General features: G+C 51.3%; 1 protein-coding gene across 9 annotated transcripts in view; it reads right to left on the bottom strand.

Annotated features, from left to right (window-relative positions):
• The window catches only part of Ntrk3 (neurotrophic receptor tyrosine kinase 3), a 385,084-nt gene extending 363,568 nt beyond the window's left edge, over positions 1-21,516 (bottom strand). For 5 of the 9 annotated variants that reach the window (XM_052761134.1, XM_052761136.1, XM_052761137.1 and 2 more), the window contains exon 1: positions 20,638-21,515. In XM_052761134.1, the coding sequence (XP_052617094.1) occupies positions 20,638-20,885 (248 nt within the window). In that variant the 5' untranslated portion in view covers positions 20,886-21,515. Of the gene's footprint in view, positions 1-20,637 lie in introns of all 9 variants that reach the window. The other 4 variants (XM_052761140.1, XM_052761143.1, XM_052761142.1 and 1 more) reach the window with 2 other exon arrangements.
• Between the last annotated feature and the right edge of the window lie 2,003 nt (positions 21,517-23,519).

Here is a 23,519-nt window from a genome sequence, read left to right as displayed (position 1 = left end):
CTAAGCCCAGAGTCATGGTCCTCCCACAGCATCAGGGCAGAGGGTGCCGGGCTGCCTGAACCCCTTGCCCTCCCCCGGCCCAGAATCAAAGTTTGACCAAAGCTCAGTCTTTGCTTTATAAATCTCTGCCTCTTAATGATGGCTTCAAGGCTGAGGGGAAAAAGGACCATTAAACTCACTGAATAAGTTAATGGGGCAGAGAGAATCTATTTCGGAGCCACCCCGGGCTATTTTCCTCTGGAGCTAAAGCCTGAATAAGCAAAAAGAAAAAATTAAAACCATAGAGCACATTGCCAATAAATAACCCCGGGTATAATCTCTCCGCAGCTAGGACCTCATCTGCGGTGATATTATAATGCAGATCTGTCGCAAAGCACCTCCAGTTCAGAGTTCTACCTGCAGTTCTGGCTGGGGCCCTTCCCTCCCTGTGTCTGCAAGGGATGATGCAATGCTATTTACTCTCCAGGCACCAACCAGCCAGCCACTGTCCAGCCTGCCACTGTCCAGCCTGCCACTGTCCAGCCTGCCACTGTCCAGCCTTCCACTGTCCAGCCAGTCACTGTCCAGCCTGCCACTGTCCAGCCTGCCACTGTCCAGCCTGCCACTGTCCAGCCTGCCACTGTCCAGCCGGCCCACTGTCCAGCCGGCCACTGTCCAGCCTTCCACTGTCCAGCCAGTCACTGTCCAGCCTGCCACTGTCCAGCCTGACACTGTCCAGCCTGACACTGTCCAGCCTGACACTGTCCAGTCTGCCACTGTCCAGCCTGACACTGTCCAGCCCACCACTGTCCAGCCGGCCCACTGTCCAGCCTGCCACTGTCCAGCCTGCCACTGTCCAGCCTGCAGGTTCCTTAGGGATCATGGGGAGAAGATGCCTCCACAAAATCCACACAAACTCAACTTGGCATCTCATCAGACTGTCTCAAGACCTTCCAATTCCCCTGCTGTAGAGATTTTCCCCCAACAGAGGATGCCTAGCTGTCTCCAGCTCTCTAGAATTTACACCTTGGACCTGCTCTGGAGACCTCAAAGCTTATTCTCTCTTTGTTATACAGTTAATACAGGATGTTGGTTTCTTCGTCTGGACATCTCCACTTCTTGAGAACATCTCTTGCTTTCCCTCCTCCTCTCCCTCCTCAAACCCCTGACAGTTTCCCACTCCCTTAGCTCACTGGAAGAGACCTACACTCACCACTGCCTCCCTAGAACAAAGCCAGAAACCTGAGTCTTAGGGCAGGGAAAACACAAATAATTAAATAAGCCAGAACTCCTGTTGGTAAATGTTGAGTCCCACTAGACACACGGTGTTTACTCTTTAATATTTAAACATGTTAATTAAATCTCTGAATAAACAAATGTATTTTAGCAAGTAGTGTTCCTGAGCTGGAATTCTGTCACCATGCCCCTAGGTACCTTTCAGATGGAGCTAAGTCTTTCCAAACTATTTCCATGTGTTGACAAACCAGGTAGGGACCGCTGACTATCCCACATGGCCTGCTCTTCCAGCCAAGAGAAAATAGGCATCACCCCTTAGCACATCACCCCTAGGGACTCTGGGATGTCCCTCAGCCTCCCTGACCTTCCAAAGGCCCCCCCGCAGGCCTCCTATGGCCAGTAGGTGCTCTGGTCGGTCATGGTTTATCCTCTCGCTTACTTAGCCAGGCCCATCTAAGTGCTAGAGGGCTAGAGACAGACCAAGAGCCCACCCCACTCACCAAGTGCCTCACACTCATTTCTTTTGCTCTTTGTTTAGAAATTTCATGTAGCTCAGACTGGCGCCAAACCCCCTATGTAGCTGAGGCTAGCCCTTACACTCCTGATCATTCTCCCCCCCCCACTTCCCACCCACAGCAAGTGCCACCAAACCTGGCATTCCCACCATCTCTATGAGAAGCCCATATTCAGCAGGCTTTGCATGGTCTGCCTGCTCCCTTCTTCTCCAGCCAGGATGGACTGCCTTCAGCACCTCAGGGGTCTCTTTATTCCTGTTGGTCCTTCTACCTAAAATAACACCCGTCTCACCTGACCTCTCTGTGTGGCTAACATCTGCTCATTTTCCAGGTCTCAGCTTAGCTGTCTCTTCATCCAGAAACATTTTCCATGCACCCTACCCCAGGATGAGGACCTTCTTAAGGAATCCCTCCCACCTTGCCCTTCTCTCCTCAGCCTGTGAGTGATACCCATCTCCTAGGATGAAAAGGAAACCACCTCCTGTTTAACAGGAAAAGCCCTTTGAGGCTTCCCAGCCCTTCCCACAGGACTCCCAACTAAATTACTGAAGAAGGAGACACTAGCCCAGGGGAGCTGTCTGGCTTCCCTCTGGGATGCATACGGGATCCAGCTTTGGTCTCCAAGTGGAGATGTGCACTTCCAGGCTAGAACACTCCTCCCCATGGGAACAGCCCTCAAGGAGCGCCCACTGCCAGCCTGGTCCTGGCTTCCCAGCGTCAGAGCATACCAATGGGCTGGGAGTCTGACAGGTGCTCCCAATACTTTCAGAATTTTGTCAGAATAGATCCCAGCTCAGCCACCTTACAGATGGGTGAATTTGAGCAGAACTGCCTTCCTCAGTTTATCTGCAAGTCAGAGAGTCAGTGGGAGTCACATGAAGGAGCCTCTCCTAACCCAGTTCAACCACAAGCTGTCCTGTATGTCAACTGGGAGGACTCCTGTGGAAAGAGGCCAAGCCAGGCCTTAGAAATGTGTCTTAGAAAGTGAAACACATTCATCATACATCCTGGAGATTCCCATGCCTGGGAAATGACCTGGGAGAAACAAAAAACATATGTTCACCAAAAGGCTCACGCAAGAATATTCACAGTGGATCTAGCCACGAGTCCAAAACTAGAAGCAGCCCACGGGTTCCAAAAACAGAACAGATAAACTCAGGTTGGTCACACAGTATAATACTATGTAGCCATAAAAAGCAATCCAATACTGTTATCTACAGCATGTGGGTGAATCTCAACACCACATTCTTGCTAAATGTCAAGTATGTGATTCTCATTGTATGAAGCTGTGGGTCAGACATAAGTAATATATTGCTGACAAGCTCAAAATAGTGGTCACCTCTGAGAAGCTAGTGGCAGAGACAGACTTGGGAGGGACATGAAGGAACTTTCTGGGGGGTTAGTAATGTCCTTGATCTGAAAGGATGTGGGTTCCACCAACACTATTGGGCTCTAGTTGAATGACACATACATGCTCAAATTTTAGGCAGCATTCACTGACATCTACCATTTCTCTGAAATACATCAGGGAAGTAGAATAAAGACAGATATGGGAGGCTGAGGCAAGATGATTACTGGGAAACAAAACAAAACTCTATCATATAGCTTAGGCCATCCCTAAACTCCTTATGTAGCCAAAGCTAGCCTTGAACACCTACCTGAGCACCCTGCTTCCATCTGCATTAGAGGTATGTCCGGCCGGAGCTGGCACTCATATCATCAACTCTAGGAGAAGTCCAAGTTCACTGGGCTTTACACGATATGCCTGTTCCCTCCTTCTCGGGCCACAGGCACACAAGAGGAGACCATGCACTGGGCAGGCATGGTGGTGCACGCCTTTAATCCCAGCACTCAGGAGGCAGAGGCAGGCGGATCTATGAGTTTGAGACCAGCCACATCTAGAGCAAGTTCCAGGACAGCCAGAGCTACACAAAGAGAGAGAACGAACAATGTTAAGGTGACTGCGTACAAGTCAAGGACAGAGACCTGGGAAGGAAATGGCCCTGCTGACACCTTGATCTTGGACGTCTGGCCTCCAGAACCGTGGGAAAACACATTTCTGTCATTTAACTTACTTAGGCAGTAGAATTTTGTGCTGTCAGCAATAACTGATTTCAATATTACTTTTGTTTTAAATTTCAAATGCAATGGGTGTGATATTTTTATTGCTTAGAGGTTCTATGGTTTTATTTTAATAAATATGCAAAAGGAAGGATTATACATTGAAAGCATTACCTACCTACCACCTAGAACATTGCCATTTGTTGGGTGCTAGGAAAAAATAAGGTAAAATAAGCATAATGAAAAGCCAGGCTTTGCAGCATAAAAGTAATCTCAGTTACTCAAGAGGCTAAGCAAGAAGATTCCAGGTTCGAGGCCAGCCTTACAGTGTGAATTACAGGCCAGTCTGGACAACTTAGTGAGACCTGGTTCCAAAATAAAAAGTGAAAAGTGGGCTTGAGGATATAGCTACCATGGTAGCATGCTTGCCTAGCATGCTCAAAACCCTAGGTTCTGTTCCCAGCACCACAAAATTAAAAGAAAACATTGCAAAATAACTTTCAGACCCCGAATATAGCCTGCTTTCCTCTCTTTCCCTGGAGACCAAGGCAGCTGTGAAATTGTTTCATCCTGAGTTAGTAAGTGTATCCTTTTACCATGAAACTGTGATCACAAGCAGTAGCACATTGTAGCTGTTAGTCATCATCTTTTATATATTGTCTTAGTTAGGGCTACTATTGCTATGATGAAACACCATGACCAAAAGCAAATTGAGGAGAAAGGTGTTTCTTTGGCTTACACTTCCACATCACTGCTCATCACTAGAGGAAATCAGGACCGGAATTCAAACAGGGCAGGATTCTGAAGGCAGGCGCTGAGGCAGGGGCATGGAGGGGAGCTGCTTATTGATTTGTTTCCCATGGCTTGCTCAGCCTGCTTTTTTTTATAGAACCCAGGACCACTTGCCCAGGGGTGGCCCCACCCACAATGGGCTGGACCCTCTCCCATTAATCACTACACTAATTAAGAAAATGCCCTACAGTCTTATCTACAGCCTGATCTTATTGAGGCATTTTCTCAATGAAGGTCCCCTCCTTTCCAATGACTCTAGCTTGTGTCAAGTTGGCATTAAACTAGCCAGCACACATATACAGTAGGTAGTGGTTTTTAATCAGCATTGTTTGTGAAAGATTGTTGTGTTACTCTATGGACAACGAAGTTTTCTCTTTACTACAGAAGTCCATCATTTCACTATGACATGCCTCACATCTGGATTCAAATGTCACCTGGTGATGTCTCAGCTTATTTCCCACCACTTTGCTTTCAGTATTTGCTGCTACAATAAATGTGGGAGCCCAGTTCAACAACGAGCCTGGCTCTGAACCTCCACAGCCACCCACACCTGTAGCCTTCCAGCAATGGGGGTCTCTCTTGGTCCCCACTTCCTCATCTGTAACATGAGAACAATCCTCACACTGGTGGTTACGACGTTGATTAAGTGAGCTACTACATGAACCATGCCAGGTGCACAGAAAGCGGTCAACAAACAGCAGCTGTTCTCACTCTGTGCTCCAGGGACTGGAGGGAAAAACTAACCCCCAAACAGGGTCTGGAGAACAAAGAGATTCTTGAAGGTGAGACTAGACTGATGGGAAGAGCCCGGAGAGCAGAAGAAAGGCCAGAGAACCAATTAGTCAAGGGAAGCCTCCAGCCCCAAAGACTTTGGGTAGAAAATGTTTGGGAATAGAGAAGGAATGGTCAGGTTGGTCAAGTGCCCCAAGGATTCCTGTGAGAGGATCACGGGAGGCAAACACCGGACAGATGTGCTCAAGCCCAAAAGGCTCCAAATGCAGGCAGAACTCCAGTCTTGATCTTGGGGACAATTTGGAGTCCACAAAGCCCCTTGAACTGCAGTTACACGGTGACTTGCCCTGCTTCTCAAATGAGGAGGGGCATTCTGTAAAATGCAGTGATTCTTTTATCCCTCAGCTACACACATCGGACCACATAGGTCTAAGGGAGTTCAGGTCAAGTGCCGCCCTGCGGGGAAAGATGAGTGAATGTGGGCCGAGGTCAAGATGGAGCCATGTACAATGTTCAGGGTGCAAGGGAAAGGGAAAGAAGTAGAAGGAACCTGGCATCATATCAAGTCCTGTCAGGAGGTGCTAGGAAGCAGGCTGATGTTCTTCGAAGAGGGAGGCATTAAGACTTCTAACAGTTTGAGAAACTGTTCTCAAAAGTCTTAGGTAAAATGTAAACCCACCATTGAGCCACTCTGGAATGTACAGATTGAGAGCCATGTGAGTGAACAGTCACAGTCCAAATGGGGCCATGGCCCAGCAGCCTGTGCTCCCCCACAATGCAAAGTCTCAGGCCAGCAGCTAATGTTTGGAATCAAAAAGCCTGCACGTGTATGTACAAGGATGTGCATGTGTACACACACACACACACACACACACACACACACACACACACACACACTTGAACCTAATCTAAAAATGTAAAGTATAAAATGCTCCAAAATCTTAAACTTTTTGAGCACTAACCTGACACCAGCTGTGGAAAATTCTGCAAGATGAAACTTTGGGCCGTGAACAAAATTATTAAAAATGTAGTATAAATAACCCTCAGGCTATGTGTAGTAGGCATATATGAAACATAAATGTATTTCATGTTCAGACTTGAGTCTCAGCCCCAGGATATCTCGTTATAGAAATGTAAACATTCCAAAATCTGAAAGCAGCCTGAGATCCAAAGCACTTGTGGTCCCAAGCTATTCAGAGGAGGGGTGCACGGCTGTAATAACACCTGTCTCAGGAGGCTCTGATGGTCATGGAAAGGGCTTGAACTCAGAGGACCCTTAGCCTTAGAACTGCTCGTGGAACACGGTCACTCTCACTCTGCACAAATTCAAGTTTTCCTAGAAGATTTTTCCAGTAAGTGGAGAGTAGAGCTGGAGACCCACGGAAGTATGGAAAGCAATGAAAATGGTACACCCAACATCCGGGGACAGGCCCATGAACCATCACCAACCTGAGAAGTCTTCTGCAGAGCTTGGAGACATGCAATGAGCCTGCTCTAATCTGTAGGTCTTCACTCCTCAGAGCCCACGACAGGGACAGGGCAGAAGGAGCCATGTCAACATCATCGGTCCTATGACCCGCCCTGGGTAGACAAGGATGTGCAACAGAGGGTACTGGAGCGGAGCCTGACACAGTGGCCTAGCCTGTACCAAGGACAGCAGTTGGACTGGTGGGCGGGCAGTGTCGGACCTGGCGTGGGGCTCTGGGATCAGGAAAGACTAGACAGTTATTTCCACGAGGATGGGAAATAAATCCACAGGTAATCTTAGATAGAGGTCGGGAGGCACGTTCCCCTGGGACTAAGATACAGAGGACAGTGGGGACTGGTCAGGTTCATTCAGGCTACAAAGTGTACCTGGGTGCTAGAAGAGGAAGCTGGAGTCCTATTCTTCAATAGCACATGAGACTCATCTCCTATTCCCTCCTTATTCCCCTCCCACCCAGGCTCACCTCCACCCATATGGTTTTCCGACTCCACACACCCTCTGATGGAATTTCCTTCAGGAACCTGGCCCTAGGGGTCAGAGAGGATTTGCTATGCCACCTCTGGCCATCTCCTGTCCTCTAAGGTAGATCTCGAGTGGCAGGGTCGAGGGGTTAAAGGTATGGGACCTAGAGAGTTGATGCTCAATCCTGCATGTCCTAAAATGACGGGGACAGTTCAGACTGTGCCTGCTCGTCCCTTGCATTGCTTCTTCATGGCTTCCACAGAAACAGCTAGCCCATCACAGGCCCTCAAATAGCCCCCGCTGAGTAAATACTCAGACAGACAAGTGAATAAACAGGCACCAGGGACATCCGTACACCGGAGAGCACACAGGTCTTTGGCGTCATGTCCCCTCTCTCCTTCTAGATTCCTGGAATTTGCCTTCTAAGCAAACCTCTTGTCTCTAGACCTTTGTTTCACATATACAGAGTGAATGGAACTCATCTTCCTTGTCTTCCTAAAATGCCATGGGGCTTCTGTGGGTAACAGCGGGGCCAGTGGACCAACTTAACAGCCAAGAGGTCCCAACCTGGCATCTCACAACACTGATAAGCAACATTCAAAGGACCAGAGGCAAGTAAGTGGAGAATGTCTAAATCTCCATTTAGGAACATTATGCCCTCTCCACTCCAGGAAATGCATACTTACACACACACACACACACACACACACACACACACACACACACACACACACACTTTCCTTTGAACTTTTCATTGGATGAGATCCTCTTTCTGAAGAGCCACAGATCATCTGTCTCATTTTAAGATCCAAGAGGGAAAAATAATGCTTATTTTCTCAAAGTTGCACCCCAGGGCTTTGCGTCCTGTCAGGCCTGTGACTGGTGCCAGCGGCTGGGGTGACAAATAGTGGACTTTCTCTTTCCTGCCACTGGAAGAGCAGAGCGGGCTCTATTAGCACATCTGTCCACTCTTCCTCCATAGCCCAGTTGTTAGGAGGCTCTGGACAACAAGGTCAGTGCCAGGCACCTGGGTACCACACCGTCCATGCCCAGCCCCAGCTCAGTGTTTGCGGTGGGCCCAAGTGTCAACATTGGGCATCATCAGCTGCGTCTGCCGGGCACTTTGAAAACTGTCCTTGGGAAAATGATCTCTATCTGTCAACATCTACACCAAGGACAAAAGCCAGAAGCCTCCATAGAGCACAGGGACCTTCCATGAAAGAGGGAGAGCTACAGCCCGGGACCCTTGATCCTAAAACCCAGACACTTCCAGATAGTCCTCCTTTTACTGCTAGGGACTATTGAGGGGGCCTCACTTCTCTACCATGCTACTCTCTCCTGAGTGCATTTGAGACAACGTGTCTGCCAAGGGAATATAACTCCTTCTCCCCCACAGCCTTGCCCCTCCCCCTTTCCCTCGTGTCATTTCCCACTCAGTGTCTTCTCGCCACATTTGTTAAAATGACTGCCACTTAAGAGGTGGCAGGGAGTCAGAAACACAATCTGGAGCAAAGCTGATATTAAATAACTTCCTGAGCCTGCCTGCCTGCCTGCCAACGTTCCCTCCTGGGTCTCAGGTGCATACATAAAGAGGTGAAGAGGGGTAAGAATCCAGAGACACCCCAGTTCCAGCCTCAGGGCCATTCCTTTACTACGAGAAGTCCCTACCTTCTCCAGGCTGTATGCATCACCCGCAGAACCTGAGATTTAGCTGTGATCAATACACGGTTTTTACTTGACCCCATCTCACCCCAAACACACCCCAAGCAAAGGATATACAGACAGCCTGGAAGCACCTTCTAGCCAACCAGACCAGCCCCCATTTTCCAGATAGATTCACTGACCGCAGGACCTCCAATCTCTTAGCCAAGGCCAACCAAACATATCACAGCTCCTCAAAAATATGAACACTCACTATCGAGGGGTCGGGGAAAGGGAGGGAGGGAGGGAGAGAGACAGAGAGAGAGAGAGAGAGAGAGAGAGAGAGAGAGAGAGAGAGACCCTAGGAAATACCAAGAAAGGTCTGAACATTAGGTGTCAGGATCGATCGGTGACAATAAAGTTAGTCCAGTTGTGACTTCCTCCTACAGGTCCAGGCAAGAAACACCACTAACAGCTGTCGACATGCTACTAACATCCTCAGCATATCACCCACAGAACCCAGTATTTAAAGCAATACAAATCCCAATGATGGATCCTCTGGATCCTATATCACCACAAAATCCAACACCTACCCAATACTTGCTGTTCTCCATTCCAGCCACTGGGTAGCGCTGCTTCCCCCAGCAAATTAGAACCACAGAATATTTGTGAAAGAGGGGGTAAAATGACCCCATCAGGCCCACAGGATTTCTGGGTTATGACCTAACTTCATCCTTCTTCCAGAAAAAGACAGGCCAGTCACTGAGAATTCACCGTGTTCCAGACTTTCCACACATCGTGCAATTTAATTCCTGCGGCAGCTGCTCCCAAGCACACCTCCTGGTAACACCTTACCTTTCACGTGGGAAAAAAAAATGGCACACAAAGAAACTAACTAACTTTACTCATCATTTAAACAAGTAAAGAGAGCACAAATTGGAACCTTTAGTTTGACACCAAATTTAGTGACCTTTTTGCACTGCACAAATAGACCTCCCTTGAGACCTCTGTCAGTGCAGTGACCTGTGGTTAAATCAAGCTAATTGGTCATGACCTCAGAGCTTCTGGCATCTGGGAAGAGACCAGGTGCAGTGCAGACTTTTCTCAAAGGAGCAATCACAATAGACTACATAGCACCTACACAGCAGAAATCGTGGTCTAGTGCCCTCTTGTGGCTCAACATGGAACTGGAGCGAATATACTTGATGGATATGGTTGGGATTTAGGGTTACTCCAACCACACTGAATACCTAAACTCTTCCTACCAGAGCAAGTCCTGGAGCCCCCTCCATGGCTGGCAAGCTGATTTCATTACAGTAATCAAAAGGGAATCCATAAGTGAATGCCAAATGATATATAGGGCAAGAACAGAAATGAAGCTGTGTGGGGCGGTATCTGCCAGAGGCTAGGTACTCCTAACTTAATCTGGTCGACAGTTTCTATCATCCAAACTCCTGGGGTTAAAGATGGAGAAGGTAGGCGGGGAAAAGGCTCTGCCTGGCGCACTCTGACACTCGATAGGTCAGATAGGTGTCGTATCAGTAGGAACCATATTCTCCTCGTCCTGGTGACAGACACAAGCTTCAGCTACTTTGTCCCCTTCCTAAAATGTACACCATGGTGGCTCTCCTACTGCCTCCTGCAGCCATTTACACGTGCCGGCTGCCCTCAACATTCTTTAACCCATGTTTCCCAGAGGCCCCAAAATGTCACTGCTCCCCACCTCCTACAAGCTCCCCCTCGTTCCACTTGCCAGTCAGCCTCTGGGACTCCATCCTATGAAAGGCACCTCACAACCCAACTGGCCCAACTTTTAGCTAAGGACACAGTCTCAGAACACCTGAGTGACTTGCCTGGGTCCAAAGGCAACACAAGGGAGAAAGTCCACTGAGCAAAGTCCCTAATCTCCTGGAGCTGCCCTGAGCTGCCTCTCAGGGAAAAAAAACAGCTGAAAAGCTGGGGGCATGGGAACCCTTCTAACTGAACCCCGAAGAGAAGATGAATCTGTTCGGGAATGTAAAATGAACAGGATGTGGGAAATACCAGAAGTAGGAAGAACAGATGAAGGGCATGAAAATATCCTTGCTTGTGAAGATGCCGGTCTGGAAATGCTATGCTGGAAGAGGGGGGAAATGAGAGCGAAGAAAGCGCATTCGGAGCCTTACCACGTTCTCACGGCAACCTTACAGCCACTCTGGGCTCTTCTGATTAACACCACTTTCATATGAGGAAACCAAAGGTCAAAAAAAAAATGTAAATAGTCAGTCCAGGTCACCACTGATAAGTGGCAAGGTCACAATCAGGAGCTTCATTTTGTAACTGCCATCCATACATGGCTGTTCCTGCAAAGGACTCCAGCTAGGTTAGCATGTTATAAATGTTCACCCCTTTCCTGCTTTTCAGTGGCTCTGCCTTGAAAGAAAAAAAGAAAACAGTCAAAAAGAAGTTGCTGGGCAAAGATGAGTCACAAGAAAGAGGGCCTCATCTGTATCCCTGGGCCAGGCAGCTATGGGCTGGCCTTTGGGACAGAGACAGACCCTGGACCCGCAAGTTCAGCACAGAGCAGACAATCTCTAGAGCTTCTAGAGCCAGGGACAAGGTCCACTGACAGACCTGTGAGCACAGGAAACCAAGCATCCTGCTCAAATACAGGACTGCCTGGAATGGAGGGAGAAGGACCAGTGGGTCTCACTCACAGCAGGCAACCACTAACATGGGGATGTTTTCATACCCACTCCTGTATCCAGGAAAAGCACACCCAAGGTCCAGAGGGGTTCACAGACAACTTCAAGCTCCCATCTCTCGTAAATACCAGAGAGAGTATCATGTTTACTGAGCACCAGCTTGGCATTCAGTAATTGCCAAATTCAAGCTGGAGGGCAGGGAAGGGTGAAGGCTATGCTCACACTAAGGCCAGCAGATCAAGCAGCCTGAGGGAAGGGGTGTGTGAAGCTCACTTTTTTCCAAGACACTGACTCCTGTGTCTCTGCCAACTTTCTGTGTCCCCATCAAGCCCAGGATTTTCCTGGGCAGGAACATATGTCCCTTTAGTTCATTTCCATCGCCCAAGCAAAAACTATGCTCCCTGCTGCTGCTGCTTCTGACACTGGGTAAGGTGGGAAGAGGATGTTCCTTCTAGCCTAGGCTCCCTACAGCCTCCTCCCAGGGAGCTTATGACTCCTGAGCCAAAATACCCAGATTGGGAGCCTCACATCTTTGGACCACACAGATAGAGCGAGAATAGGGCAGGCTATACAGAGAAGCCCTCCTAGCCAGAAGCTCACTCCTGACTCCTGGCAGGTTCCAAAAGCCCAGGCTGGCAATCCACTGGCCACCACCATCCCAGCTCCGGCTCTCTCCCAGTGAAACCACCAGCCAAGGATCGACGTGTGCATCATGCTGCCCTCTGGTGGCCATCAGGAGTCTGCACACACAGACAATCTCGGCAAAGCAGAAAGCGGGCGCTTTAACGTTTGTTTACAGAAACCTCAGATGTGATGTGCAGGGAGCACTCAGAAGAGGCACTTGTGCGTGTACAAAGACGCCCCCAGATACGCACGCACAGCACAGTGTACTGCCACACGCAGCCGGCATTAGGACTTCGAGTCTAAAACTGCTCCCTGCCTTTCCTCCCACTCCAGGGAAACTCAGGATCTTTCCTGCCTCTGCAATCCCTGAGCCTCTGGTGCAGAGACATCAGCCGGCAAGGGGAGGAGACCAACGAGCAGCAAGGGCCAGCATCCCTGTCTGCTTTGTGCTCCTAGCTCACTGGGCTGCAGCATATCAATTCATCTGTCTGCCAAGTTCTTCCCCTGAAAAACTGGATTTAGCCCAAATTGTTCCCCATCTCCTTTTCCCTGATTTATGGTTCCAAGTCTTGATCTTCCCCCTAATTCACATCCCCCCAGTCGTCTAGAAATGGAAACAACCAGCAGGGCACTAGTCTGATCGTAGAGCCTGTGAAGGAGGTCAGTCATACTATCCATTTAAGGATGCCCGGTGACCTTATGGGAAAGAGAGAGGTAGATGACCCCACTGCAAGGGTAGAAACTGAGGCTAGAGACGGTCTATGACATGGCAAATTCATGCAAGCAAGGGTTTGCCCAGCAATGCTTTGGCAGGACCCTCCAGCTTGTCTCCATGGGGACAGTGGTAGTCATCTCTCGCCGTCACGGCTTATCCCTAGGGGGGACAGATGCCACATCTATGAACAAGAACGGTGGAGAGTCCAGCAAGAGGAGGGGGCTGGAGGGAGTGAGGACTCATGGGGGCAGCAAGATGAAGGTCCAGGAACACCCAGAATCCCCCCCTTCAGGAATGACACTCCCAACATCGGATTTCCAACTCCAGCTGACCAGTCCTTCAGATTCCCCACCAAACACCTTCTGCTTGCCTCCAAAGACAGCTCTGATACCCCCAAAGCTCGGACTAGGAGAAGTTACCCAGCCCTCTCTTCCCCTAGCCAGGCTCTCTCAGATGTCCGTGAGCATCTTGAATATTGTCCTGATGATAGGCTTCAACTCAGAGAGGGGATGATTACTGTCCAGCAAGCAGCTTCCTGAATCCCTGCCAGCCTCAGTTTGCACCTGGGTTACTGTGACATTTGGTAGACCTCAGAGGCCAGGACAATGTGGGGAAGCCAAGGATGCCTGGAAGAAGGGTGGGTCAGGACACAGGGCAGTACTTTGGGAACAGACCAGGAGAAACCAAAGCCTCCATTTCCATTATTAGAGTTCTATCTGGCTTTGTTGCTCAAATACCATCCTCACCATATTCCACTGGTCTTCCCTGCAATACCAGCCAGGACAGTTCTCACCCAGGGAACTAGAAGGATATGAAATAAAGCCTTGAGGATCTCCTTGACCCCCATGTCAATCCTCTTATTTTATTATTAATTTCTCACAATAGTAATATATGCACATATGGATATTTGTATATCGATGATGTAATCACATCCATATATGTATACATAGCATACAGAAGAATATAGACAATAAACTTAATATTTAAATGGCAGGCTGCTTAAACATGTACTGGCTGTGTGAAACCGAGGTCCTTCTTTAGACTCGGTTTTCTCATCTGTAAACAGGACTGATGTATATTTAATTCACAGGGTTGGAACAGTGTCTGGGACACAGTAAGTGTTGAATAAATGGTAACTGTAATCAGTTATCAAATACTTAACCCTGTGGTCCGTTACTGAACACTCAGTAGGAGCTGGCTCTTGTTAGTGATAGTATATTGACAGTTTTCTTGTCATCAGGCTGTGACACAGGACACTGAGTTTTAACAGCGCTATCCTAGGTTAATTTTTATTATCTTTATTTTGCAGATAAGGAAATTGAGGCCCAGGAGAGCAAAGGATTTGTCCAGGGCTAGAGGGAAGCCAGGCTGGGAAGAGCAGTGGGAAAGAGAAGTTGCCCAGACCTCCATGACTGATGATGCCTGCTTGGAGTTAGAATCCTGAAGCTTCAACCACCCTAAACCAGGCCCTTTGTGGTGGACCTAGCCAGGCAAGGGCACCAGAGACAGGAGTCAAGGCCAGGGAAAAAGACCCCCCAAACCTACTGAGAGCCTTGTACCCCAGCCATCCATGTAAATAGCTCAGCTGAGCCTTCCTTGAGTTTATTTCTAATTGGCGTGGGCTGCAGGCAGCAAGGAGCCCCAGGGCTGCCAGCTTCACATAGTTGCTGTCTCTGGGGACCCTGAATTTGGAAACACTGCCCCAGAGGGAATACAGGCATGGAGGAGGGTCTGGCTTTGACAAAGTCCCCCAAACAAGAGGCAAGGTAGTACAGGAGGCCATACCAGCACTTGGGAACGTCACTGGGAAAAGGGGTGTCCCGCACATTCTGGGAAACTCAGCTGAGTCCCTGGTTCTCAAGCCCATGAACCCTTGAGAACATGAGGAAGCCCTGCTTACAGCCTTCTAGGCCCCTCAGCTCTGAGTTCTACAGAGCCTTACCTCACACTCAAGAGGAGCAGAAACTCTGAGGCTCCCCCAGGGAGGACTCCAGAGAACTCTCGCTGGAGGGGACCACTTGAATTCTCCCTCTTGACAGCCATCAGTAAAAAGCCTGTCCCAAGCCCAGCCACCAGAAAGTGTTTATTTTTCCAAAGCAGAGACCAGAGTATGGCTCAGAGAATGACCATGGACTCTGGCTGAGCCATCCCAGCAGATCACCAACAGATCTGGGTGACATAATCTCCGTCAGCCAGATGCACACCACTCAGCTACCCTCTTCAAGTCCCTCAGGGCAGAGTGGTTCTGTAATGCTGCTCTTTGGTCAAAAGAGCTTTCTGGGGTAAAATCCTCCGCATTTCCCTTTAGAGAAATGGGCACAGGATACCCAGCTAAAGGTTCAGCACAAGGGCAATGGAGCCATGGGAACCAGACTGGCAGTGGAGGTACACTGAGCAACAGCTGTGGGATCTTCTAACACCTCTGATTCTTTGCATTGGAAACTCCATGGTAAGTCAATCACCAAAGACTCTGGTTCTGTCCTTGTTTTTGTTGGATGGATCTGTAAAATGGGAATAATCAGCTCTGCTTATATAACTCAAATAGCTCTCGCCAAACAAGCCGACAACAGCAAACTAGGGCTTCTGATAAAAATGGTTAGTGGGACTCTTCATGGAGCAGAGGCCACCGCACAGGGCATCCCTTGAGTGACGGGAAGGGTGTTAGCAGCATTGGGAATGGAGATAGGGAGCTGAGGAACCCTGTGCACATTGAGCCAGGTCCTAGCTTACATCCCACCTATCCATACCAGTTAACAAACCCCTTCATCAAAGCACTGAGTGGAAGAACCAAATCACCTCTCCTTGTCCAAGTCCCTCTCCAACTCTGAGCCCTCCACTCACAACAAGGGAGCCATGTTGCTCTGATTATGCATGACTTAGCAATAAAAAATTTATCTTGCAACCCCCAAACACTCATATTTATTAAATTATTATATGCTTAGATATCTCCAATCCATGCATTAAATATTAAATATCTCCTGTTGTAGGCAAGAATAATTTGAGATAGACGTTCTAATATTTTCCCACACACAGTGGCGGCCTCTCTTCAACGAAAGGATGACATCTTTGCAAGGACGTCTCTCCTAGGCCGGAGCCCAGGGGTGGGAATGGGAGTCATAGAGTCAGTTGTCCAACCTCTGAGGAAAGGCCAGGGACCCTAAAGCAGTCTGGAGTGTGGCATTTGGTCTAGGGAGGTGATGACAAAGTGCGTCCTGTGTCACAAATTCTGGCATATTCTGGGTAACCTGACTTTTCTAGCAGTGGAAAGGAAGATGGGGAAATAACAGTGGCTCACAGCCAGTGTGAACTGGCCTATGCCCTCCCCTTGGTGGTACCACAGAGTCCCACATGAGGGATCCTTCAAAGAGGCCTGGTTAAGCCTCCTGGGGGATGTTTCCTGGCGCTGAGATGGCAGATGTCCGAGTTGGAAGGGACACTCTGACCCATGGCCTGGATTCATAGTAAGATTTACAGGCTCTGAGTGGTTGCAGCCCTCCAGGACATCTCAAGGCAGATGGGGAAACGCCAGGTTATAACTCACTGCATCCTGCTCTTTTCTTACTCCTAGCCTGTCACTGTTCCCCAAAGGCACATGATTCCTGCAAGAGCCACTCAATGGATGGCTGAGATGGGAACCTCAGGTCACAGTGGAAATGTCATGACCCTAATGGTAAGGGCCATACACAGGAAGGGTCATAGATACTCACATACCACATACCCAAGACTCATCTGGAGTGGGACCATCATCCTTTCCAGACATGAAGGATCAGCTGGCAGAGTCTGGCAGGGCCAGGACCAGGGTTTCAAGGCAAAGAGAGCAGCTGGAACCCTGCAGGACCCTAAGGAGTCTCCAAGACTTCAGCTCAGCCCTCCTGGGCCCACCACACAAGCACTCTTAAAGCCACAGTCAGGGTTCCACTGGATCTGCCCAAACTATCATGTCCTCAGCTTCCAGGTAGCCTCAGAACTGATGTCCTTGGCCCCAGGGGCTACTATGAAAGCTTAGCCTGCTGGGCATACTGGAGCTGAGGATTCTAGGTCATGGGAAATGCTGACACCCACCAACAGCCTGACCTCAGTATGAAATCCTACCCCCAACAAAGCCCAGGCTCCAGCTTCCGTCCTGGAAATCACCCCATAACTCTTCCCTTGCAAATCGCACCTCCAAGGCCCGCTTCAACTCTGCCTAATCTCTCTCAGGCTTAACCCCAGTCCTTGGGCTCTGAACATTTTGCCCAACTACTGGGGCCTTGGAGCCTTTAGGGCCTGGTTCATACTTTAGCTAGGATTCCAGTTCTCACTGTCCTTTGTCAAGGCTGGGTCACCAACCTCAGTCCTTAAGGCCAAGGAGCTTAAAGAGAAGAACCCCCAGATGACCCTTCAGTCAGCAGAGAGTCTCCAAGAGAAAGGGAAACACAGGACCTAAAAACCTTCCAAACACCTGGAACCCTGTGGCAGTTTAGGCGGACATACAAATGGCGGTTCAGTGCCTCAGCCAAGAGTCCATGGTCTTTGCAAGCCCAGGCATCCAATCCCAAGAACATCTGACCCAACAATGCCACTCTCTCTACCTCCATCTTCTTTCCACCATTTAAAGGCTGCGCTCTCCAAAACCAAGGCGATCCTGTAGGCCTGGCCTAAGGAGGCAGCCTCGGCAACCCACCATCTTGGCCACCACCCCAGCTCCCGCCTTTGTGTGGTCAGAGCCTGGTTGGGTGTGGCTGCCCATGGACCCTGCTATGGTGTATCAAGAGCTACAGCAGCAAAAAGACTGCCCTTCTGAACAGAAAGGGAACAGAAGGGAGGAAGGAGTCTGGGGGCGGGGGGCGTTCTTTGGAGCAGCTGGACTATGACCGGGTGGAGGCAAGAGCCACACTTCTTCCCTGGCGCCTTGCAGCTGATTTCCTCCCCGTATTAACAGGATGGTCAAGGGGGTAGGGTCTCTTCCACCCAAAGCTCTGGATGGGTACAGCCACCACTCTGATGGGCACCGCGAGAGAATTAGGACTACAAGGAAACAAACCCTGCCTGTCTAAAAACTCAGCACAAAGAGTTCACTATCTGAGGAAGGATGCCTTAGAACAGCCAGAGAAGTTGTCTGTCCAGGCTCAGAATCTGTCCAGCTTCATGCCATCACCCAGAGCTCCAGGATAACAGGCGGTGCCCTTCCTGACCCTGTATCTCTAGAAACATGTGTCTGAAGGACACCTTCCCAGGCCACACTAAGGTTGGGTCCTCCCCTGCCCTGTGCTCCTCTCTGTCTTCAAGCACCCCCCTTCCAGTAGGCCTTGGATTGGGGTCCTGGGATATATGTTGGGCACACCAGTATTCAGTGCTAGAATCAGATCATAGGCCTGGGAAAGGCTACCTTTTCCCTTAATCTTCCATTTCTTAAGGGGTAAGATGGGAACAAGGGCATGTTTGTTCCTGGATGAGCATGATTCCTCTCCCACCTCGAGGCTCTCTGCCTCTGGACTGGGAGTCTAGGTCCTTGAGTTTAGTCAATACCAGACACACACATAATAGGACACTAGGGGAAAGATGGGGTGAGAAGGGGTCATCCAACCCCTGACCTCTGACCTCCCTTACCACTCACTCTGTGGTGTCAGGTGGATTTAGGAGAGTCCTGATGGCCTGCTAGAGTCCAACACACACAGAGGGGCTCCTGATCCACCACTCCCTGTGTCTGTTGCCACAGACACTTTCCTGGGATCCTCTAATGCCGGAAGGGAGCAAGAGGCCACCTGTGTCCCCTCCTGCCACCAATGTCTCCAGGAAAATCCAATCCCACCCTTCCCTATGGAACTGCTTCTCCAAGCCTCATTTTTAGAGGTGTGACACCTCTGTGTGACCATAAAGAGCCTACGTGATTGTGATCAACCCTGCCTCCCTGAGGGTTCCCAGAGATATACACATCCTCGGAGCAGAGAACAAACCAGACACAGCTCACCGGCTCCCAAACTCTCCAATCCTTGGCACATCCAATTACCTTAAAATCCCGATGCCCAGTTTCTGAGCACAAGCCTCTATCCATCCCTCCACCCGGGGGCCCCCAGAGGGTGCACTTCCAGGTCCCAGCTTCCCTGACAATCCCCCTCCAGACCTTGCCCCAGGCATCCTCTGAGATGTTGGACATCCCTGGTCCTCCTCTCCCTTCCCCTTGCCCCTTGTTTGTCTATCTGGTCATCCTTGGCCAGGCTGGAGGTGGTAAGGAGTGAAAAGCAGAGCTAAGATATGGGTCAGGCTCCTCTCCTGGACCGGGAGTCAGGGACATCTCCTGGGGCTGTCCATCTCCCTCAAAGTGTAAGCTGGAAGAACCCAAGCTGTCTCCCTTAAACCAAGAAGGCTGGTGGGCTCTGGAGGGAGCAAGACGTCAAATCCTTCAGGCTTTGTAGCACTGAGGCAATGGCTGGAGCAAAGAGAGGATGGACACCGAGAGGGCAGTGTCCATAGCACACGGAGTCCCTTCTTACTCTCCTCTGTCCCCAAGGCAAAGAGCTACCCTAAATGCCTCCCTCAGAGCCTGGCCACCATCCTACCCATCCTTTAGGAGCCCTGGGGCAAAAAGCAATGAGGTGTCCTCTGAACATCCCAGGACCATCCACACCCTTGGGGGAGGGGGTAGGGGTGAGGGCAGCAGGGTAGGAGGGGTGGTGGTCACCCCTGGCTGAGGGATGCAAGAAAGGCTGTGCAGGCTCCTGGTGCCTGAGCTCTTCTGTTCTCTCCCTCCCAGGCCTCTGGCCCCTATCCCTACCAAAGAAACACAACAAGAAAAGAGCAGGCCACCACCGCCACCGCAGGTCCCACTCACACGGGGCAAACCAGGCAAACACCAGGCAGAGTTCAATTTGTGAAACAAACAGAACCGCAGAATTGTGGAAGAAATCCCCTTCCCAAAACACGGGTCCTCCTCTCTTCTCCCTCCAGCAGCCTGTCTCAGAATTATCCTTGGGCAGTTACGGAAGCCCAAGCCAGGAAAGGGTCTGTAGGCGCCCAGATGCAGATGAGGGTGGGAAAGGGGGGGATGTCTCGGAAATGCCCAAAATGGGGTTGGAGAGGGCGGCGGGGGGAAGGAAAAGCAAAGAGGTAGACGTCCATGACGGCCTGAACACGTCCGAAGTCTCCTCGGGAGCAGCCAGCTCCCAACTTGTTTACTTATTGGCATGTTTTGCTGTCTCCAAAAAGAAAGAGTTAAAAAAAAAATCTCGACTGGTTCTCAAGCAGTCCCTATCTGTCACCTTCTCTCCTCAGCTAAGCATTGCCTCTGCCGCCGCTATCTGCCACCTCCTGTCAGGAAACCGAGCCGCCTCTACTTTATTCCACTTGAGCGTGGCCAAACTGTTGCTATTTAGTGGGGGGCAAAGAACCCAATTCGCACCCTCGAAACAACGAGCCCAGCCGGCAAGAGGGTGGAGGCGGGGACAGGAGCTGGGCCCTGGGTGCCCTCCGCCCGGAAGGGTCCTCTCCAGGGAGAGGTACCCACCAGCATCTTCCGATCACGCCTGGCTAGGGCAGGAGTCACCTGGAACACGCAGCCCTACAGCATCTCCCGAGCCAGGGCGAGCCTGACGCGCGCCCGGCAGGCTGCGAGCAGAGGCGAGCTGGGGAGCGCAGGGCCGGTTCCCCGGCCGCGGGCGGGCAAGAGGGAGACGCGGAGCTGGGGCGTGGAGTGGAAGGGGGGGCGGGCTGGGCAGCGGCCGCCTGACTTACATGGAAGTGATATTCCTTGAGATGTCCGTGATGTTGATGCTGGCGTTCCCATTGCTGTTCCCTGAATCCTGCCCTTCCAGGAGGGGGAAGAGGTTCCCATCGTCGGGCCGCCGGCAATTGATCTCAGTCTTGCTGCAGACACAATTTGCAGGGCAAGCCAGCACCGAGCCCACATAGTCCAGCCAGACGCTTCCCAGCAAGAAAATCCGCCAGAAACTACACTTGGCTGGGCAAAGAGAGACATCCATCTCCGATCGCTGCTTCTAAAAAAGAGGAGGAGGAGGAGAGGAGAGGGGGGTGGGGTGGGGGGAGTGGGGAGAGCAGGGGGGGGAAGGAAACAAAGACGACGAGGGAGGGGGGAAGGGGGAGGGGGGCCTCTGCCTTTGAAACGCCGAGCGATCAGATGCAAAATCCTTCAGCGTCGGAAACCATCGCGGCCGCCGCCGCCGCCGCCGGGTGGGAGCCGCGGGGAGCGCCTAGTGGCGCGGTCTGCCGGGCATGGTGGCCGGCTCGGCGCTCGCCGTCTTGCGGGGTCCAGGAGCTCTGGAAATGAGGCGCGCTCTCCGACTCCGAGACTTTGCAGGGTTGCAACAACGGACGGTGGGAAGGCAAAAATAATAATAATAAAAGGGGAAAAAAATGGTGCTAAAGTCACCAAGTCCCACCTCCTGGGCAGAATTAAAACGGACACACCTGCAAAAGCACACTCGCACACACTCACATACACACGCGCGGAGCTGGAGGCAGGGAGAAGGAGGAAGATGCAGTCAGAGCTGCAGCAGCCTCCGCGAATGGCTCGCTACGCGCCTGCAGAAATGTACAAGTGCTCCGAGCCTTACGAAACGCACGGGTTATCGGAGCGTCTTCCTCGGCTCCCTCCCTCCCTCCTCCCCTCCCTCCTCCCCTCCCTCCTCGCGGCCTCCTCCCCCGCCCCCCGCCCGGGCTGGGAGAGGCAGGAGAGCGGAATCTCCCCCTCCCTCCCCTCCCCACACCCCTCTCTCTCCCCGCCCGTCCTCTCCCTCCTGCTTCCCCACCCACCCACCCACTCGCCGGCTTTCGGCTCTCGCCGGTACCGCCACCCGCAGCCGCGCCGCTGCCCGCCCGCTCCACGCCTAGCGGCCCCGCGACCGCTCGCCGCAGCCGAGGGGAAACCAAGACGGAAGGGAAAAAGTTGCAGTTGGGATTCCGAGGGTCGGCGCTGGGGAGGGAGAGTTGGCAAGCTGGATGCGCGACACGAAAGGCGTTCTCCCTTCCACTTTTTGGCCCTCGTGCTGCCCGGTTTTGCTGCAATCTCCTCCGCGGGAGGAAGCGAAATGAGCGCGGCCGAGGTGACCCCGGGTGCTCCCCAGCTTGGGTGAGGGGCCCAGGCTTGCGAACAGTGACGGGGGACAGGAGCGCACAGGAACCCGAGGGAGGCAGCCAGGGACGCCGGCCACAGACGTGCCTAGATCTGAATGACACTCATTTGGGTAATCGAGAGTCCCGGGAGCTGGGCTCGGTTTGGGAGGGGACTGCGGGACACGGCACGCTGAGTGCCCCCATGCCCGCTGCTCCTTCTTGGCGGTGCGTTTTGGGTTCCGCCTTGGGCAAGCAGGGAGCGGAGAAGGAGAGAAGAGGGGAAGGAGTGCCTGCAGGACTGCGCTGGAGAACCGAGGTGGCCCTGGGCGAGCCGTACAAGCGAAAGAAACGGCCGGGAAATTGAGATGCAAAGGGCATTTTTTGGCAAGCGCCGCGCCAGCACCGTCAGAGGCCGGCTTCTTGGGCTCAGCCCTCGGGTGCGCTGAGCTGGCAGCCGGGTGAGGGGGCGGGAGGGCTGCTTTCTCCGGATTTGGGGGCGCAGAACCTCCCTCTTTCCCTCCCCACAAACACCCCTTCCTGGTAGGGGCGCAAAACAGGTGCAGCCTTCGAGGCAAGTTTAGACCCGGTCGGGAGAGAAGTATATTCCCCGCTTTTAGCCTTATAGGATTTTTTTTAATAAAAATAAAATGTAAATATGCCAAATGGGAGCTATTTCCTGAGAAAGCCTGAGATTTTGCTGTGGGGAAGGAGAAGAAAGGGTTAGGGGAGTCCGAGCAGGCAGACACACTACAGCATTCACACGCAGAAGAAAGCGGCGCTCTCCTCCCCAAGCTTGGGTGAGGGCAGGCGAGGAAGCAAAATACGTTGAATTCAACTGCATCCAGGATCTGAAAGGATTCTCCCCCGCCCCCCTGTGGATTCCGATGCAGGTCATGCAACTTGCAGGCAAGATGGGGGAAGGGGTATTGCGGTGCCACCAGCCTGCCCCTGGTGCCACCGACCGAAGGAACCGATGTCTTTTGCTTGGCACTCTTTGCAGGGAGTAAACTTGGATGAAAAGGGGGGGAACGAAAAGAACATGCCTATAAAAGGCAGTTTCCCCGACTTCCCATTACATTCTGCCTTCCTTTGGCCTCAAAGAGACTTTTACACCCTGTCGCCATGATGGCCTTGTCCCCAGAATGGCATTTTGCCCTCCCGCCAGCAGGAGGGGACAGAGTGGAGACAGCCTTAGACTCTCAAACCAGTTCCTACTGGCCCCAAGCCAGTCCCTGGTGTCCTTGTCCACAGGGAATCTCCCTGACACTCCAAGTGCCATCCTGAGTGACTTTGGGATTCTCTGGGAAGCAGAGAGACTAGGGGGTAGCCAACACACTGGAGCTTGACCTCTATCGGGACATAGCAGAGGAGGACCAGGGAGCATTTTCCAGAACACCCCAGGCAGGCGACTCCCCAAGTGGATTTAACAGAGTTCCAGAGTGGAGCAAAACATGGTTGGATTATAAAGAGTACCCTATTCATTTTTTTTTAACAGAGATAGTTTTTAACGCTTCCTGCAAAGAAGGGTAGATATCCATAAGTCA

The sequence above is a fragment of the Peromyscus californicus genome, unplaced genomic scaffold (genome assembly GCF_007827085.1).
Source record: "Peromyscus californicus insignis strain IS unplaced genomic scaffold, ASM782708v3 Scaffold_4__1_contigs__length_199733344, whole genome shotgun sequence".
NCBI classification, from domain to species: domain Eukaryota; kingdom Metazoa; phylum Chordata; class Mammalia; order Rodentia; family Cricetidae; genus Peromyscus; species Peromyscus californicus.
Note: the sequence above shows the minus strand (reverse complement) of the source record. Positions and strands in the feature narration are given on the sequence as shown.